Raw genomic sequence first — 21,632 nt, 5'->3', positions numbered from 1 at the left:
TCCCCATTATTATTTGGTTCTGCTATTTGAAATAAATGTACAGCTCTCATTATTACCTATTACGCAAAGTATTTAAAGTAAATATAGTTAAATCGAATTTCGCCGTTATCAAACAGTCGGTCAAATTTATTATAAATTCTTAAGTAATGAATTAATCGTTCAGGTTTATCTTCGAATAGCTCCATCTTAAGTGCGTTATTATTATCCAATTACAAAATACTTTAGAGGCTGGTATTATAACGGATGGTTTCATATTAGCTCTCAAGTGGATCTGGGGACATATAACGGGTCTTTGTATCTTTGTTCAGCATTTGAGTGAGCTCTTTGTGAGACAGCAGCGAGTGACACGCCCATCATGTTACTTCCCACGGAATCATTGAGTTTGCGCCCACTTGTCGCGAATAAAGGTCATATTTTTGAAGGCTGTAGCGAACTTTTTTAGAGTCAAACTTGGTCCTTGTATCCTTTCAAATTATTTTTCGATATATGAAGACTTATCTACGTAATTGTATAGGTACATTACTTCTAAACCGACTACTTCACCTTTGGTTCACGGCTAGAACATTTCGCATTTAACTCGCGTGTGTGAAGCACTCGATATCGTGAGAAATCGAGGCATGCGCTTAACTCGTTGAGGTCATTATATGGAACAATGGAATTGTGGTCACCACTAATCTCTGTGCTTATATAGTATTTTATACTTTTTTAACAGCAAACATATTCCCGACGCTATGGTCAATTAAGATAATATACTATTGAGTTATTCAGTTCATATGGGCGGGATGACTCATCGCCATCGATGATCTAAATAGCTGACTATGTTTCCTATTAATTTATTCATCAGACTCGGAAATGTTTTTCATATTAATAAATGACACAAACGACCGTTTAGAAGTTTAATGCTTAAAATATTCAATAAAGCTGATGTTCTGAAACTCAGATAAGACGGAAATGGTGTTGACCCAGCGAATGGGGTCGAGCTACAATCCCCGGGTAAACACACCCCTAAGTCGTTGACATTCGATACTAGGCCAGTAGGCGTACAATATAGTGTATGTAATAAAATTATTACTGAAATATGATACGTATTATTTTAATAATTTAATATTACGAATTGTCTTTTTTATTTCGACATATTTGAACGATAATATTTATTTTGTGCTGTAATTACTTATATGTGACGCTTGTGGCTATGAAGAAAGTGCGTGATTCTCCAGTTGGTACACTTTTTTTAGTTAAATTTGTGAGGTAATCTTCTCGTTTTATCACTAATTCTTCTTGAAAATAAAATTCTACTTAAATAAACCGAAGTCCAAAAATTTATTGGTAACTGTTGTTTGTCGCAAGTCTATTTTTTAAATATTGCCTTTCTGGAGGGAGAGAGAACACTATACAAGGGAAAATATCATTTCAGTAATTGGGGCAATCTATATTAGGAGACAATGAGGGGGAATCCGTCAACTTGATAGATAGTTTCGGTATCATTTGTTACATTTGTCCAACCGAAGCACGGTATTATATCGTCCCGAATAAGCGAATTGGGCGCGGGATATTAATAATTTTCTGGGCGTTTTTAATATGACATATTTGTCTAGTCCCTCTGCGTGTTATTGTTAATAATGAAAAAGAAACATGAAAAACATTGAATTGATAAATAAGAACACAGTAGTTGACCCGCGCAAGTCGTTTGTTAGAAGCAGAAGGCTGTCGCTGTCGGGCCAGTATTCCGGGAGAAGGGAATGACACAATCGACGGAAACGATCAATCAGTGGTCGTCAACCACGACGAGGGGTCCTCTGAGGTAATAACTGTCGCCCACACTTGTTCAATACAAACTTGCTCCAAAGGTTCTCTCATAATTCTCAACACTATCTTTAAACTTTCCCATTCTCATTCTCGAATTCACGTCATAAGTTCGTTTGTTCATCTTTTTACGCACTTTCTATTTGCACAGAGACTCAATAATTTTACTAGTTTTATGTGATACCACGTTCCAGGAAATTCTCAATATTTGTTGTTGGTTATTATTGAGCGTTTTATAGGGTTATTACACTTATATTAATCTTAAACGTGCATTGTGTAATGTTGCTTTGTATGAAACTCTGCATATAAATTGCATATGATTATAAAGAATATCTAACTATAGAATGACCATGTTATGATTGGTATCCATTCTCATTTTTATACTTCTCTGCTACATCACGAATTGTGTGTAGTAGCAACTTTATCAGTTTTATCCATCTACTTTAATTACCGGTGTTATATGGAACAATTATTATTTTGTTCATGCAGTAGGAAGGTTAAAATAATAGAATTCAAAGAGCAACGATCTTTTTGTTGTTTTACTTTACAACGTTTGACTTTGCGTCATAATTTACAATGGGACGTATATATTAAAGCTCTCTGTGGCACTGCAACCATTAGGCGCACGACTGGTTCGTCACTTCATATAATAAAAAATAATTAAATTGTTGGAAATATTAGTCATTACGAATAAGTACCAAAGTACACGACAACTCCTTATTACATCTACTTTGTGAAATTACATGTCATTCAAATTGTACATAAAATTGAGATGATGACTTTGTGTCGTATTTCTGCTAAGACCACATCCGTGGTTTTTAAGTCTGGAGCGAACATTTTGATTTCTAGGAATGAGTATTCTAAAATTAATTACCTCTTTGTGTTGCAACTGTTGTTAGCCGTGTGTTAAGTATCTGCGTACGTACGACAGAAAACGTCCATTTTTACATGCAGTTGGAGTACTTCAGCGATCCGACCTTGCCGTTAGGAAGTGCCAATTCGTGGGTTAGATCACCTCGGCTCGAGGTCATATCGCTTTAATTCGCCGCTAGTAATTTTCGACAATACGTATACCTATTGATGTCAAAAATGTCACACTTATTCCTCGACTAAAGACAATTTAGTACGCTGATACACTTACAAATTGCTACATATTTTTAAGAAGTGCTCACTAAGTCGTAAACCATTTTGAGAATACTACTTCTTGAGAGCGTCGAAAAGGCTATTAGATCTTATTTCATATTTAAGAAAAAAATATTGTTGTTTTCTATTTTTCATAAGTTTCTCTCTTTTTTATGTATCGTAGTCGTAGGTAAACATCAAAGATCATACCAACGTAACAAACGCATATCTAGTACTGTGTTATTTACTAAACTGAGCTAAAGACAACGACTTCAGACAATGTTTGATTCATCCAATGTTTCCAAGGAATATCGAAAAATTGACTACTCAAGGATTGTTTTTGATGTTTATGCGAAATAAAGAAAAATTTGCTATGATATTGCTTTGCCAAAAGTCATAATCAGTGGTAATTTCAGATACGTTGTTTTTCATCGACCGATAACACATAAAAACCATACATAACGTAATCGGCGTTAAAACGATTAAGAATTTATTACTGTTCAATATATTCGTTATAATATATATATATATATATATATAATATATAATATATATATAAATAATAGTTCATAATCAATGCAATGTACAAGTAGATTCCAAAATATTTGTTTTTATTAATTGTCATTCCGTTTTATGTAAAGAAGAGGAATTTAATTTCTCAACTTCGTAATTCCTGCGTCATTTCTTTCAAATGTCCTACAAAGAGGAAAGTCATGTCTTTTTGTTACGAAATGGGAACTTAAAAACCCGCTCGTATATACATACAAAAACTTCCCTAAATAGATGTTCAGATTAGGGGAACTGTTGTGTCACCCTCGCTCATAATCGCCCCGTCGTCGTCATGGCGGCTGGTTTTTACATTCTATTGTGTGCGAGGCGAGGAGAGGAAGTAATCTAATTGCCCCTCATTGGTGAAGGAAGTGCTTAGTGCATTCAGTGCGTAGGAAATGACACAGTTTTTGCATTGTCTTGTTACTTCGCTCCTTTAAGTAGCAATCGACTAGCTAAAGTAGCGAATGTCCCAAAGAAAAACTGCGTGTTGAAACTTAAATTCCTTTAAGTACAATACAGGATGTTTAAAGAATTATGATGTTTGAACGTGGAGTTTATAGAATGACTCTGTTCACAATACTTTCTATACCATTTGTCCGATTACCTGATATGATATTGTTTAATCCTTGTACAAGCTCTTTGCAGTAGGAAACGAACTTTATTCTCTGTTCACTGGCCAAATTTCATTTAGTTTGTATAAATGTTTGATTAAATAACAAACAATGATATACCTTCACTGAAGTTAAAGTAATGCCAAAACACGCAATATAATCACAACTTTAAAAGTGCCTCTTGAACTTATGATTATGAGAGAGATTATGCGTCAAGTCAGGACTTGAGTATGATTTCAAGCACTAGAAATCATACTCAAGTCCAGACTTGAGCATTGAGTAGAGTTCTGGAATACGACACTTAGAATCTTATACGACTATGTAATTTATTCCATAATTACATATATTCAATTTTATAAAAATTTCTTAACGACGTAATGTAATCCGATCTTGTTGCGAAAGTATACATATGTACTTACACTGTACCAGTGTTTCCAAATTGTTCTACATCCTCTTGTCAACTCAAGATGGGCTTTGAATACATAACAATTATGTAATTTGGTTTAACGAAATGGAATGTTACTGGAGAAGATAAATATGTATATCCGATGTCCAGTTTATGCAGGAAGCGACGAGTGACACAGATGTACCTTTTAGATAAGAAATTGTGTAACATTTAAGTTTATGAGTCGCTTATGGTATACAATATTTATATTTCTTATTCATGTGGTTGACAGTTACTCCTGTTAGGTTAGCTCCTACTTTAGCTCTTTTGAACTTATTAGATCGATTTTTTGACGATCGACTTGCGTGATCAAACAAAACGAGTAAATTTGTATGCAACAGTCAATCGACATCACAGACCACATAAAATCTTCCGTGATCGACACTGTATTGTTTGTCTGTCAACATATATGATCACTGATCTGACAAAATCGAGTAAATGTGTAAGAAACAGACGACCTATATCGTATGTAGATCAACACGTCTCGATCATCAAAATATCGAGCAAATCTGTATGCACCTATGGCAATAGTAACATAATAGTCTACGATGCAAAAATTTGGTTTAAAACCTGTTTTTTATCGCATATTGTATCCAAGATAATACGCCCATATCGAAGTGGTTTCCAATGCTTTTCAATTGATTCACTTTTGAGTGGAGTATTAGTTAGAAACATATGTGGGTCATATGAAACTCGGTTCGTATAAATGTTTTTACTTCTATGAATACTGCACAGAAAAAAGGATTTCTACTAATAAGAAAGAGCAATTTCTCAAAATATTTGCTAATTCTGAAAAAATATTTATTAAAGGTAATAAAATATTGTCATTATAAAAATACTGCTTGTCTTTTTCTAATACAATTTTACTCTTAACTTTATTCTAACTTTGAGACAAATACGTTCACTTCAAGATTTTATTTCATTTCTAATCAATTAATTGGACATTACTTACATCAAAAAACTTTTACCTTTTTCAAAATTTCTTGGGTGTATTTTAAGAAAATATATTCTTAAATAAAAAATGAAGTAGTTTTCTATTCAGATTAATACTCTAAATTCTAGAGTATATTCTTAAAGTAACATTTCGTTGCGTTTTCATAGTCAATGTTGTCGTGACATGTCGTCGAAGGCGCACGCGATAACGATTACTTTTACTTGTGCTTGTAATCATAAAAATCATAAACAGTCATTTATCGAGAGAAACAATACATAGTATCTCCAGTTTGTTAAAAAAAAAAAAAAAAGGGTGTTATTTGTAGTCATAATTTAAGAAATTTGGTTACAGCATGAAATCAAACTACACTTGTAACAGGCACAACTTTAACATGCAATTAGTTCCATCACGCCACTGCTAGATGACATTAGTTGTACTCTGAAACGCGTTATCGTTTTGTTAACTTCAATAGAATAAAGTCATCTTATATATTTGGAATTGTTAGTGCTTTCTGCCGCTGTACAATTTAGACGGCACTGAACGGTCCTCAAGTATTTGAGAAGATTCCGTACTATTTCTGCTACTTTAAGGTTTGGCACTGAACTGTGAGCTTTCACGCTAGTGAGACATACTGTTGGGTCCATAACCCTGTAAATTTACCTTTTTTGATATTAGAAAACATAAATCTTCAGTCAAATAATTAAGTACCTCTCAATTTTTCATTCTTCTTTTTTTTCAAATCAAAATCGGACATTTCTAATAACAAATAAATATTTTGTTGAATCTAGAGTGGCTTTGTGACTTGAAGTAAATTAATTTGCTCTTGGATTAAATAATTCTGTCTTGTAACTAAAATTCACTTTTGAGACGTTTTTTTACTATTATCAAGTAATTATTCTCTAGCGTCTATAGGGAGAGGATCGTTTTGTTGGATTTAATAAATTTGTCTTCATAAAAAGAATTTAGTCTTTTTGTAAGTAATCTGTTTTTACCGTGTGGAACCTCAGCAGTCTCAGTGCCTATACCGACTCGCGGTCTGTGTGACGAAGTCTTTAAGTTACCAGCTTTGTTATCAACACACGTGATTGCCAATGGAGCAGGCCATGAGTTCAGCTTATAATGGTATTGTTTCTGCATTACCGCGCCTGTAACTGTGACGGTATCCATTGTCCTTATCTCGGGAACGTGTGCGTTATTCTCCCGATCATTCTAGTCAACGGATAATTGTTTATGTGTTATTAGAAACATTTTGTATGTTAGGTAAGCATAATCCGTTTTTAAAAGGTCTTATACCTTTTAAGTACTGTGGTTTATCAAGGTTTTTCCGAATTATACACATGGAATGACCTGTAGCTAAGTAAATAACCGTGTTCTTTGCAAAGATAATCTTTTGTAAACTACGTTGGCATTACATCACAATTAGCTAAGAGAGTAATTTGCTATTTTATTGTTGTAACCTGTGAGAGTATTGTTCCATAAAAGGTAACATTCACAAACTGCAAACGTTGTTTCTAATCATTTCGTGAGATCTGGCAGATGTTTCGCGAACCCGCGTCGACCAATCCTACAAGTCGGTCCTTTCGACAGCTGCACATATAGCACCCTCGACGATACTGCGGTATTGAACAATGTTCCTCATTAATCTCCAACGTCATCCTATTATTATTGTTTACATTAGTTCAAAATACTTGACAAACTTCAAAAACTCATTTTTTAATTGCATGTAAAGCTCTATATGCTGTTGCGCAAAAGTGCAAAAGCACAACTCTTCCGTGATTTCGTCGTAGTGTGATGAAATTATTAAATTGCCTTTATAATTCCAGACTGAGCTCATTGTCTTTTTAGTTTTCTATTGAAACTACTAGAAACCAGTTTTTTTTCTACACGCTAATTATCCATCCAAAAGTCAGAATTTGTCATTGGCAAAAGTAGCGATCATCGTTGAAAAAGACAAATTACAATGAGCAGACAATTTGAAGTTTACCCAAATTAACGAGTTTTATTTGTAGTCTGCTGATTGAGTTGTGCTTAGTGGTTAGCGAATTTCGGTGCTTAGTGCACACCATTTACTTGTTTTTCTGAGTCCACTAAAAATGTGAGGCTGCGTTTTGTTTACCCATCCATAATTAAAATGATTAATGTAATCGTTCATTATTCGCCATCGCTCTCGAGTCTTTGAAGTGATTCTGTGATTCTACAGTAAGATTGTAAGAGATCTACAAACTGTAGGCGTAAAGGCGTCCACTTTTTCGTGCAAAACCTGTTTGACATCGGTGAGGTCAGCCAGCACTGGTTTAGGCTTCTTGTTTTGAATCTAGTTTATTTAGGAATGTTTTTGTTTAGCATTTAGTCAGTTCAAGTTAACCATTTACACTTTTCAAGTTTTCTTGTCATTTCATTACAGTCTGGTCTATTATTTGAGGGAAATAAAATACGCTGTAAGGGAATATAATTTTTTTTAATTTGAATTATTGCAATTATTCAAAATCAAATTGCAGTTAAGTTTATTTCTTAAAGCATACAAACTAAAAGCGATCGCATGTACAGAACAAGCAGCGACATCACTAAATTTATAAATTGAAAATCGGTTTTCGAAACTCGGTCACCCATAATGCAGAAATGTTAAATCTTTTTGTTTGCCTTCAAAGCGATTACATCGTCGAAGCAACCACAACCCTTTGGTTTTTTTCCATTAGACATATAATCACGTAATCCAGTGTCAGCGAAGCCATACAGGGGAATCAGGGTGCTGTAAATAGCGTAGAATGGGCTTCTATAAACTGGATTAACTGACCCGCATATAGGTTTCCTGTAAGTACACAATAGCTAACATGTTCAACATGAACTTGATTGCTGCTAATTTCGTTAATAGCTTTTAAATGGACACCGCAGGAGAAACGTGACTTAAATATCAATGGTAGATGACGAAATTAAATAATGAATCGCGGGATGCTGTCCTAAGGTCTTCATGATATCCACAATTGGATGAAACGAAAAATTCATGTTCGAAATCTACCGCGTTTCAAAGCCACTATTTTTGTCTTTTAGTTTTGTTTATGTATTAGACACATTTTATTAAAAAAACTGGCGTCACGTGATATTTTAAAATGGTTCTAATTCTTTAGAAACTTTATCAGGCGTGGGCACAACAAGTTTTATTGCAATCGGCTGAATAATATAACGCACACGGAACAAATGTACAAACATTCATTTGGAGAGCGATAAGAGACCTTAACTCCATATTTTAGAATTTAGATTTTACAAACATTGCTTTCGATTGCTTAAAATCACACAATAGTAAAAGTCCTATCGTCGTTTGTTTTTTATTTAACATATTGACCTTAACTATGATTTTAGGGAGACTTCAAATTAGATGCCTGAAGAATCGTTGCATGGGCGAGTCTGTGGCGCCACTACTAATTTTTATACAATATCTAGTCTCCAAAAGTGGCGCGACAGTGGCGCTACAGCTGCACTTCTAAATATTGTATGAAAATTAGTGGTGGCGCCACAGACGAACCACTGCAGCGCTGCTACAAACCTAATTTGAATTCGCCCATAAGTGCCTAAATAAGAACTTCATTCTCTTTGGCTCAACTCACACTGGCGCAGAGTCGAGTCGCGTCATGCTTTTCGCCTATAGCATATTCATCTCTATTTTCCCATTATTAAGGTACCAATTTGTGTTTTGCAAATATGGAATCGCGCGTCTTCACGCGTCGACGCTTGGTTAAAGTCCAGCGGTTTCGCGCGTCGCTGTGCGTTAGTTCGGCGCAGTGTGGCGTTAGTCGCCGACCGCACCGATCCGGGCGCGCTAATACGAGCTTCGTCGCGCGGGCGCGCTAATACGTGCTTCGTCGCGCGACGACGCGCGTTGCCATGCGTTGTAGTTGAAAAACAGGAGGCGACGCGAAGCTTCGACTCAGCGCCAATGTGAGTTGAGCCTTTAAAACGCTCTGTAGTAAAAATTACTATTAGGCACTTAAGGTTCTTTACCTCTCATCTACAGATATACGGAAGACTAACAAAATAAACCTACCACCGGTTTTTTCTAGAACTAAAACAGTTCTAGAAAAAACGATATAAAAATTCTTTAACAACATTTTTTAAAGCAGCGATGGTTTGTCTCATATTTCGTATTTGTGCTTTTTGTTCAACAGTAATGTAATCGAAATTGAAAGAAATTGTAACGTAACTCACTAAAAGAGTTACATAACCTGATATTACGGTCTAGAGCCTTTGAGAGTGTTACACAATCGCACATTAATTGACACACACGCCGTTTGGAATTAATAATGTATTAGCAATGTTGGATCATTTACTGTATAACTTTAAATCTTCAGAGATGTTGCTTTCTTAATTACCGAATGTGATTTCACATTCAAGTATACATTAATTTATGTAAGTAGTGCAAAATTTTTGAAATTCGACCTTAGTGAAGAGAAGTTTTGCACAATACAACCGCATTAATTCAGTAAAAGCTAACTTATAAATTAAATTGTGTTTGGTCTGATTTGAAATCAGACGTAATTACTGCAGAATTGTTCAACTAATACTGATAGGATCCTGTGTCCCACTCATTACGTCAAAGCTAATTAAAGCTATTATGGTTTGTTCCTTTATTTTATGTTACCAGACATTTGATTTAAATAACTATTTTAAAATAAATCTTATTCGTTATGAAACATAACTTTCTTTTTATGACGACGTTGACGGTGATGACTTAAAAATTTCATCAGTTTAAAAAAAATGTTCTTACTCATTGTAATTTTACTTTAGCTTGGTAATATTATCTATCGTAATAGGATAGGATAACACACTGGACTAGGCACTGATAGACTTATAGCATACTAAAACGAAGTCAACAAAAATATGAATCGGTTTTATACTTATTACAAATAGAGCAAAGTAGTGCAAACATAAATCTCATTAACATTTTATTCCTATATGACTTGTTGGAATTCTAATTAAAATGGCAAGGTCGAGAGAACGTTCGCTTTCACGATTACTTATTATTGCTACAAGGGACGAAAGTTAAGATACGTGCGTGTCGAAGAACTAGGAATCATTTCCAAGGACGGTTGACACTTCAAACCAGAACAGCCCGTGTAAGGAGTACTCACATCGCCTTTGGGAGGACTGCCCGATGCTAGTTAACTAACTTGCATAAGTGGAATCGAAAAAAGAACAACTGTTGTGGAATGGAAGCTTCAAAATCTTGATCACTGTGGAAAAGTGACCTGCTTGCCGGTTTTGTATCGGATTTATATGTATTTTTGGGCTTTACAATTTTTGCCCCCACAGATTTTTAAATCATCACTCCGTCCATTATATATATCATTTGCTCCCTCCTTTCAAATGCGTACTGCTAAGGAATGGAATGCACCACCGGCATCTGTGTTACCAGAATACTACAATTTCGGGCTATTCAAGACAAAAGTGAATTGGCATTTTTTAGATCAACGCGCACCATTCGTCGATCACATCATTGAGATTGTGGCTGAGTCTATTTAAATAGAGAAAAATATAAATTGTATTGATTTGTTTTATATTAAAACGAAACAAATCTTGCAATTTTCATCAAGCCTTCGTTAGGGTTGAAGGTATTCATTGGACTCTGAAAAATTTTGTAGTAAAATGTATAAAAATTGAACATTAACGTTAATTCTCAATCGTTAAAAGAAAGTGAACAATTTTCATAATAATTAACCTTAATATTTGCTTATTCTTTTACAACTACAGGCTTTGATTCATTTAATATCTTTTGGAAAGGTTACATGGGCAATACCGCCGTTCAAAGACTTCATTTTAAAGAAAAACTCCAAGGAAAGTACTATTTGGATCAAGCTTTATTTGTACCGGCTATAGTCTGTTTTAGTATGAAATTAAATACCACACACAAGAAAGTGATACGAAGCCTTAAAGACGACAAGGTCGGAGAGGCGTTTACTTTCGCCACTGTGATGTAGCAAGCGTCGCTATTTCTGCGCACTACACTTGGAAATCATAACTTTTATAATATAATCTAATTGCTTAACTACCTCCAACAAGTTGTAACGCAGTCTCAGTCCGAGAAACTTTGAGAAAAGTGCAAGCAAGTAAAAGTTTTAAAATAATCACGCGTAATAATTTGCGAGTCTTCAAGTTGAATACCAAAATATGTATAAAATCTTACATTCACATTAAAAGACAATTTAACCTTGTAAATAATAAATTAAAAATATACGAGGCCGTACATTATTTTGTATTCAAGTCATTATTACCTCTGAAAACATTTACTAAACAAGTTTTTAGTGTCTTTACAAACTTTAAAACATGCCTTTTCATACATCATTGTGCGTAATGAAGTTTGACACTTCATTTACTAAAACATGACACCGTATAGTGTGCTCTTTATGTACTTTGTTCATGTCAGCTTATGCTCTTGTTCCTGTAACTCTGAAATTGTATATAGATGTTTATGAATCGGGTCGATATTTAAAAGATCTTGTTTTCAATATGTTCCGTTAATAAAAAATATTTGAAATAGTTGCAACCTTGAATGCACCGTCAATATAGCGTAATTTTTGTCAAATGTACAAAAACTTTGATCGCGAACTCATACGAAGCGCGAAGGTAAAGTGTACCCATTTTGAGTTTTTGTGGATATGTTTAGTTAGTTCAAATCATTTGAAAGTAGCTGACTGTAGTATTTATTTATATAAGTAGAAATGAAAGCGCGAAAGTAACCATCTCAACAGTTAGGTTAATATGCATATTCATTCAGAACTGAGAATTTATGTTCCCGCGGTATTGATTGTTCATCGAAACTGTTAGCAGAAGCCACTCACTCAACTGCTTTCACAGGCTACAATAGGCGATATGGTGGCCAGCGGCGAATCTAATCAATTCACTATTGTTTGATGTTGACGTCACAGTAAGGTTCCACTTACGGCGGTGCGAGAGAGAAACACACGATGAATTTGTATTTAATTAGCCTCCGGTAACAATCACCTGTCTACGTTTACTTTTCGACAGCAACCTGCTTACTTTAAAACCGAGATTTATTAATATAATGGGTATGTTTTTTAAACAATTTAACTTGAACGGAGACAAGAATGTTTCCATTGACGTCATGTTTTTCTTGTATGCGTTCAATGTCTATTTATTTTACGTCGACATATTTCATCGTATTTTGATCTTTTTTCATTACTTATATTTTTATTATTTCAGTATAGTAATGTTTATAATACATATTTTAAGGTTTAATAACTTGAAGATTTTCCGATGAATTAAAGCGTTTGGAAATTGCATAGAGAGAGGCGAACAAGTATTGATTCTTAATGGCGTATTAATGACGCAAATTAGTGTGACAGATCTATTAATTTATGTATGATATGGAATAAAAGTTTAAGAACTTGGAATTTGTCGTTTTTAGCTGTGGTAATGTAAGCATTACCACTGCGAAAAACGGCAAATGCAATATAAGTCACTGTAGTAACACTGCACAGACGCAGAAGCAATGTCTAGGTATAGACATAATAGACGCTAGCGCCACAACTCATATGACATAGCAGTTGGTCAGTTAGTTGCATATTAGGGTGAACGGCAAGATTGTGTGACCGCTGGACCCTAATTGGAAACAATAAAGAGGCAATAACAATCAATAGTTGTATAAATGTAAATAGTTTTCTATTTACTCTTATACTTGCCTAATAGATTTGTTTGCTGGCTGTTCTCTCATAGCTTTTGTTTTTTTATTCGCCAGTCATGCAATGATTTTATTGGCGTTTCTATTGATTTATTAATTATCAAATTTATCATTAAGTATTGTATAGAATAATTGAAATTGTGCAACTTTCATCTTTTGAGACGCATAAAGGAAGATAAATTGTGAGATTACACGTCTCGGTGTACAACTCTCCACTGCTGTTATATCATCAAGTTGAAATTATCTTCCCCTCAATCAAAGAAATCGGATACAATCGATTTTCGCACGTTTCAACTAATCTAGCTTTAATAATCTGTTATGATCGAAGGTTTGTAAACAAGCGTCTTTTATCTTAATACAAGTCAAGCCCTATTTGCTTTAACACACAGCTATGGTTAACTCGTATTCGTATATCCATTATGATGTAATTGAATCGTCAGTTCATTGAATGTAAGGCACGCGAGGTCACGTCGGTAAATCCATCGATTATAGTAGTTTGACCCGATTGCGGCTATTTAAGTCGATCGATTCACTTAGGTGAAGTGACGATGTTCATTAAGTATATGTATCAGCACTATCAGTACAACAGCACTCTACTTGCTTCATTATACGGGGAAGAGGGAAATGAGTAGCTGATGAAGATGTGTGGAAATGTTAAAGTAGTTTAACATTTTCTAAATTTGAATACAATGAAATTTCTCTATTTTCGACCAGTTGTCCTTAAAACGTTTTGTATGCACTCAGTAGCCCGTCAAAATTAATGATCCGTTGGAAACAATTAATACTGTAATTAAATGGAGCAACAAATCAGTTTGGCATCATTCCAGAGTTACCAGTTTATGCCATCGGTCCGACATATAGTCACGAATGTTTGTTATTGTTCGCATACATTTGTATTTAATGGAATTTAAATTTGTATGTCAAGTACTACGAAAATTAATAAATATACATAGGCGTCATATACATTGTACTTATTTGCCTGCGTATATCTATACTTGCTTAACTTTGTGCAAGTGTTAAAAGGATGCACGTTCATGGCAACGTGTAAGTTTATAAATCCTGTGTACTTCCTTATTCAACATGTAAATACCACGATGGTTATTACGTTATGTAAATGCAATTTATGAGGCAAATCATGAAAATATGGCTTCTTCCATCAAAACATTCTGTTTGCTAAGATATGCATGTAACATATTTTTCCACGTGTTTAAAGAAGTTAAATTTAAAATAAACATAAAGCTTTTCAGCACAAGTGGTTGTAAGAATCCATTATGATTAATAATGGAGTTTTGCGTATCGCTGTTGGCTCATCCGTACATCTGTTCGGTTGTTTGGAGGACGCCACATATGGCAGAGTCCCGATAACGATCCCAAAATAAACCATGTTAATTCGTTCGCCACTCACGCGCCGCGTGGAATGCACACTCAATGAGTACCCGAGTGCCTTGAGTGGCTTACGCTCTTCCACTTCCTCTACTTTCTTGATTGAATGACTACACGACCGCTTTGAGAATGCGTTAACCACTTAACGGAGCGCCGTGTAGAGGGATCTTTTGAAATTGATAGCGTAAGTGATAAAACTATTTGGGGTCGACGTCCGCTTTCTCTATGATGCACTTTCATATAAGTTATGCCATGGTGTAATATTTTTCTGAGTATAAAACAAAGAGTTATTTATACCATGGCTCTACATTTCAAACGCATGTTTTACGATCCTAACTGTTTCTAGTTCTACTACATTGTTAGTTAATATTCCTTGCAACGGTAACTAATACGATGCTCTGTCTTATAAGGAACGGCTTCGCAATCCGTGCGATGAATCTAAACGTGAAATGATGTCGTTCTTCAGTGACGAAATAGATTTCAATAGGTATCGTTAAATATTGGTATTAAAACAATTAATATGTGCAATATATGTACGTAATTCGGCAACTGATACTACAAATACACCTGACGTAGATTTGCACAGATGGTAGGTATTTTGTAAAGACAAAAAATAATTAACGTCACATAACTAACTAGTTTTAGTGATAATTTCATAGAAAGACTATAGAAACCTGTTGTCCAAAAAGCGGCAGAACATCTTTGTTTACTGTTTCGTGTTGTTTAAGTGAAGTTTGGCTGCATAATCGTGATGCTTATTCAAATGGTATGCGGGCGCGTGTCTGTGATTGCGTAAAGCAGCCAGTCCGCTGCACGACGTCCACCGAGAGCAACGTGTCGGTGTTGAACTCGCGTACAGTTCGTTCACAATACGCGCAATGATGCATCGTTCCGCGACATTGTTTTAGTTCTCGACGGTGTTCAGTGCAAAACAACCATGTTTGTGTAGTCAATTGGATTATGTGCATTATAAACAAGCGATTGGATTTCAGTGCTAAAATATAAGCGACCATGGTCAGGAAGATTATTGTCGTCGGTGTACGACATTATGAGGATCCGTTTTATAAGTATGTAGGATGTGGAAACATTAAGTTTACATAACTCGTGATTTTAATTATTTTGAGAATTTGATAGCTTTAGTGAAAATGAATAATATAAGTACTTTTGTTCATCAATGTTCTCACTTGTCCGCAGACATGTGACGAGTTCGAACGGGCCGCCGCCGGGATGTGGCCATCAGAGGAACAGATCTCTCGACTCGGTGCTCCAGAGAATTCCGGAGGACATGACACCGACATCTCCGGAGGGCGCGCCGCTGCGGCTGCCCATGGAGATACCCGCGCCGCGCTTAGCGTTGCCGCCAGATGTACCCGCTGGCTCCGACGATTCCGGTATTCACACGCCGCCCGACGCCGCGGACGAAGAGCTTCCGCCGCCGCCCGCTGCAGCCAGATCCCGTGAAAGCCTTGACTCTGGCAATCCAGAAGATACGGATAAACCCCCAGACCCACCGGATTCTGTTGTAGAGCCGCCCAAGTCTGAAATATCCGCTGCAGAAACATCGAAGAACAAAGACTTTTTACTCCGGCTATTCGAAAGTAAATTGTTCGATATGAGCATGGCCATCTCGTATCTGTTCAACTCGAAGGAACCCGGTGTCCAGTCGTATCTGGCGAACAAATTGTTTTCGTTTCCGTTTGAGGACGTCGATTTCTATCTGCCACAACTGGCCACGATGTATATAGAGATGGGCGACGTGGCGGACGTGCTGAAGCCGTACTTGGTGTACCGGTGTAAGCAGAGTGCGGAGTTTTCCTTGCGGCTTGCATGGTTATTGACTGCTTTTAGTGCTGATGTGAAAAGATCGAAAGCTATCAAGTTGAGAGACTCTATTTTGGCTGAAGAGATCAGACCCGCTGCTAGGAGAGGACACCATAGGTCACAGTCAGACGCGTCAGCACTGCGGCTGGTCACCCCATCGGGGAGACATTTAGGGGATCTAGCGTCGGGACGTGCGTTCGATAACGGATGTGTTTGTGGAGAACAGTGTTCATGCGGCGCTCCCCGGCTGGCACCTCAGACACAGGTAATTAAGTTTTTCTTTTATTTATACTGTACACCAGGATTTTACTTATAGTGTCTACCATACCAACGAATTGTACGACCTTGAAATGTATGTAGGGCGGTATGATTGTTATGATAAAGTTTTGATAAGTAATACCATGCTTGTAAACATAAGATAAGATGGTAATTAGTCCATGACTTAAATATTTAAAATTAGCAGAGGCATCGGAACTTATTTATACCTGGGGTATGGTAAGTCGACGTTTGTTAGAAGCAATGGGATATAAATACCTTCGACCAAGTACAGTAAATATGAGTTATCCGGGCCCCCTAATAATGTATTGTCAAATAAATATAGACGTTACGGGGCTCTAAAGTGTATTAAAAGCTGAATAGGTCGTGAGTGGCGGTAACCAGCCGCTATCAATGCCAATCTACGGGCTGGGCAGCCGTTGAAACGTTCGCGTAATGCCTTTCGAGTATTGCAATTTAGCTTTTATAAAAATAAGAGGCCGAGTGTGTAAGCTGACCGATACGTACCTTGCAGACCAAGTGACATTTTGAATAATCGAACCGAATCATTAAAATGAATCAGTTCACCCCATTTGGTAAATGAAAGTTCTAAATTGTCTATAAGGTTTCGTGATAAAATCCAATCACTTTAATTGAAGTACAGCCGGGGAACCTATTGTCTGGACTTGATGTCGGCGGTCGGCTAAATAACCTTGCGATTAATTGTATATATTTTGAAGACACCGTGTAATTACTAGCAATAATAGTAATACATCTATACATATATTTGGTTTAGTGCGACGAAGTTTACGTTAATAAAGGCTATCTATCTATCTAGCTAGACTAGACCACTGTAGTGTACGGTATAACTAACGTTTACTGGAGCCGTCACAGCTAAAAGATTTTTGACTTTTTTATTCCTTTTTATTTATTTTTACTTCATTATTTAATTGCAAACTTATAAATTCACCTTTTAATTTTAATTTATAACTATTAAATGCATAGAAGTTTTACAAGTAAATGTGTAATAAACATATATATGCTTCTTATAGTGCGACGACGTAAACGAAGGCTAATCTATCTAGAGCACCGTAGCGCGCGATTATAATATCCAATGTCTGCTGAGGCCGTCACTGCTTAAAGCCATAATTTCTTAAACTTCACTGCTCCGGATATTTTACTATTTAATTGGTTAATTAATAACTTTGTAAAATATTGAAGTTTTACAAGTAAGTGTGTGAGAAAATATGTCTAGTGTAATAATATACTTATTTTTCAGTTCTTGCAAGCTTTAACGAACATCGGCCGACGGCTGGCCGGTGTGGCGGATAAAGAACGCCGGAACGGCCGACTCCGGGCCGAGCTGGCCTCTCTGGACTTGAACCTTCCTGCTCGCGTCTGGTTGCCTCTGCACCATAGGCCACACTGCGTGCTTAGGATACCGCCGCATGCTGCTGCCGTGCTGAATAGTAAAGACAAGGTTAGTAATAATATAAAAAACCACCACTTTTGTTTGAAATATGATATAAACTTGAAAATTACAATTATTAAAGCGACATATGTAGTCAGCTGCTGGTAGCTGTAAAGGCACCTGACTGAGTGAGGAAATAGATTTCTCACAGATGGTGCTACGTCAAAAAGTCTTTAAAAATGAAAAACAAAGATCTGCAACAAGCATATAGAAAAATGCGTAAAATCTGCTGGTTTGTTTCGTGGCTTAGTTAGAAAAGCATCTAGCACGGATTGCTGGAATGCGCTGGTTCGAATCCAGCCCAATCTAAGGAATTTTTGATAGTGTTAGATCTTTGTATTAATAATTCATAGCAAATTAGATATATTTCTAGTGTTGTCCAATACAACAAACATTTATCGCGTCGTAATGCAATTTACTTATCATTGTCTTAAAACCAATGAGCCTGAGAGGAATGGCTAGTATAAAATTACTTGATTGTCGGCTAGGCTAGAACATTGACCCATGCCCGATCGCACATTCCACGTGAACTGTCATGCACAGGACACGTAACTAGCACGTGCAGTACAACAACGTCTTAAAGCACGTGTTGTGTAGCAAGGCTTTTAACGAGGCTGCAAAAATAGTGTGGTAAAGAGTTTGAATTTTTAATATTAATAATTTGCTTTATTAAGTAATCATTTTTTTACGATTGCTGTATAATTATTGTAAAACGGATTTGTCCTAGTTGGACAATCAATAGTGTTTTAAGGAATAATCAAGATATTATTCTGATTAACTGTACTTTGGAGAATCCAGTCTTATTTGAATTATTATAATCTGTGCCATATACCTACGTGCAGTGATGCACGCAAATGACGCGTCGTATACATATTTCGACTCATCCGAAGAACAGGGTCCGATGTAGCGAAAAGAGAATAAAGACGTTACGAGAATAATTTCGTTAAGGTGTTTTGAGAATTTATATACCTTATTTCGTTTCGGAAATATAAAACCGAACAACGGTCGATCTGACATCCACAGCGAAGAAGAACGAACGAAATGTACTATGATCAGAAAACAAGTAGTCTTGCACATAGATCTTTGTTCTACGGATGTGTCGATTTATCGGCCCAACTGTGTCGTTTCTTTCCTAGTTGCAAATACTTCATTTTAGGTCAAATAATTATAATTAAATTTCCTAAAAAGAAGAAAAAAATATTTTCCTGCTGTTATTTATGCCACAAATGTAAATCTAGAGAATTGTAGAAACCATTTCGGATTATATGACGTCTATGCCTTGTGTAAAGCCTGCATTATACCATCATTATCAACCGTGACTCTTATGTACAAAAGTCGTATTTAACACGTAGAAATAACGTATTCCGGTGTTGTGCTGGATGTATCGCATAACAAACATTTAAACTTCCTTATTCGCGTTTACTGTGTGCATGATAAACAGCGCCACAAAGCGTAAAGTTATAAAGCCCTACTTCACTGTCTGTTTCACATGTTTTGCACCACGGTCACAAAAGTGGTAACTGGTAAAAAGATCGAACAAATACAAAAGAAGACTTGAACCAGCGTCTGTCGCCTCAACGTGACTACCGCTCTTACAAAACTATGCGGCGATAGATGCTGTTTCGAATCCAATCGGATCGAAGGAATTTTTTCTTTGTTTTTGTTCGAACTTTGTATCAATAATAATAACAAACTAGTGAAGTATTTTCACAAAAAATGATGAATATCACGGTAGCAAAAACATCATGATATTCAATAAAAATAAATTCAAAGTATTATAGATACTATACAATTTATTTCGTGAGTGCAAAGGCTTCCCCTTTTAAAATAACCTTTTCCCACTGCTAGATAATTTTCATGGTTTCAAAATATTTTAAGTACCATTTTGCCAGCATATATCGCGTCTACGATAATTTCAGCCATATTGTTATAATGACGGTTAAGTTAGTCATTAATTATCCCCTTTAATTGTTATTAACATAATATGTTATGTGTCATGGTTTGTGAAGACGTGAAAAGACGTGCAGTTTTGTAATGCTATTTTCCTCTTAGTGCCCGTTTTCGACTTGAGTCATTAAAAGCGCTGATCTGTTAGTTTACATAGATGACCTTCGTATAAAAACCATCTCTACAACAAGCATAGATAGCTGGATCAATTGATCTTGTAGCAGTAGAGCTCCTTGTGAAAGAGTTCGTCCAGGCAAGTACTGCCACTTTACCTATTTCTGCCGTCAAGCAGTAGTGTGAGCATGACTGCGTTCCAGTTTCTAAGGGTGCTGGTGAAATTACAGGCACATGGGACTTGTTAACTTATACTCAGGGTATCGGACACAGTGGCAGTGCCCCTCAGATCTTTGTGATATAAAGTGGCACTGCTACTACACAACTATTATGGACAGGCGTGTCGCTTACCAGACGTGGCGCCCGATTTGTTCGTCCCTTTTCTTAGTATTATATTTTAAAAATCTCAATTTCATGTGAATATTTGTCTGAAAGTTCCGAGTTCTAACGGTTGAAGCCTTGTGTATTAATAATAATAACCTTGCCCTCGGCTTTACTTAGAGCGTGTCTAATATGGGCGTCAAACGAGATATGGCGTCGCTAATCGATTTTGAGTTTCATTTCATTTTACTCAAGGATGAATTTTCGTAATTGTTTTATCGCAAATTTTACATTTTTATGGTATTCAAACCACATGATTGACAGTGGTAACCACTGTTTATTGACACTTGTGGTAATAATCCATAAGATTGCATATGCGTTGTCCCTCGTGGGATCTCTCCACCCTATGTGTAACAATCGCGAAAACCTAGGAACTCGATATGCATCGATATCCTTTTAGTTTATTGGCTATGATTGGAATACTGTAAAAATATACACAGTATTGTAATGCTTTTCACAGCATTAAACCTTTTTCTATATTTAAATTGAAAGAAGCACTAGAAAAACGCCTTTTAAGTTAAGCTATCTGTAAAATCATGTAATTTTTTGTGCACTTACTTCATTCGACGTACATACTATACGAGTATAGTACGTGTGGGTATCAGAACAATTGACCTTCGCACCATTACAGCTTTCAACATTTCCTCCACTCAAATCCGCCTTATTCCGTAGTTTAAGGCCCACTTACGACCTCCGGGGCGGTCGTGCGTCTAACAAGGCCCTTATAGTAAGCCTTTACCTCTTTCCTTGTTCAATGCTACCATGTTTAATCGACGGAGAAAGAATTTCTAAATAACGGTGGACTAATTATTTATATATATAGATTTAATTCCAAATTTACGCTTATCGGTGATGGAAAACGTCGTGATGTTACCTGCACGTCCAAGGAGGTTCACAACCTTCGGAGCACGTGTGAAGTCCTCAACTCGCTTTGGGCCAGCGCACTATGACCAAAATCTTTTTATCCGAGAGAAAGCCCGTTTCCAGTAGTGAGACGTATGAATGGGTTAATGATGATGGTGATATATATTTTCTTGGTCATTTTAGATTTGATTTTGCGGCCATGTTTTCTTGAATCGTTTTATGAGATTACCCACTATTAT

At 36.2% G+C, this 21,632-nt stretch overlaps 1 protein-coding gene across 1 annotated transcript in view; it reads left to right on the top strand.

Annotated features, from left to right (window-relative positions):
• The window catches only part of LOC113232027 (phosphatidylinositol 4-kinase beta), a 52,000-nt gene that overhangs the window by 11,757 nt on the left and 18,611 nt on the right, over positions 1 to 21,632 (top strand). Inside the window, exons 2-3 of the mRNA XM_026466651.1 lie at positions 15,735 to 16,626; positions 17,896 to 18,114. Coding sequence (XP_026322436.1) covers positions 15,735 to 16,626; positions 17,896 to 18,114 — 1,111 coding nt within the window. The remainder of the gene's footprint in view (positions 1 to 15,734; positions 16,627 to 17,895; positions 18,115 to 21,632) is intronic.

Source organism: Hyposmocoma kahamanoa, unplaced genomic scaffold, assembly GCF_003589595.1.
Source record: "Hyposmocoma kahamanoa isolate Upper Pololo Valley unplaced genomic scaffold, ASM358959v1 66, whole genome shotgun sequence".
Lineage (NCBI taxonomy): Eukaryota > Metazoa > Arthropoda > Insecta > Lepidoptera > Cosmopterigidae > Hyposmocoma > Hyposmocoma kahamanoa.
The sequence above is the reverse complement of the archived record's forward strand: the minus strand, read 5'-3'. Positions and strand labels throughout refer to the sequence as shown.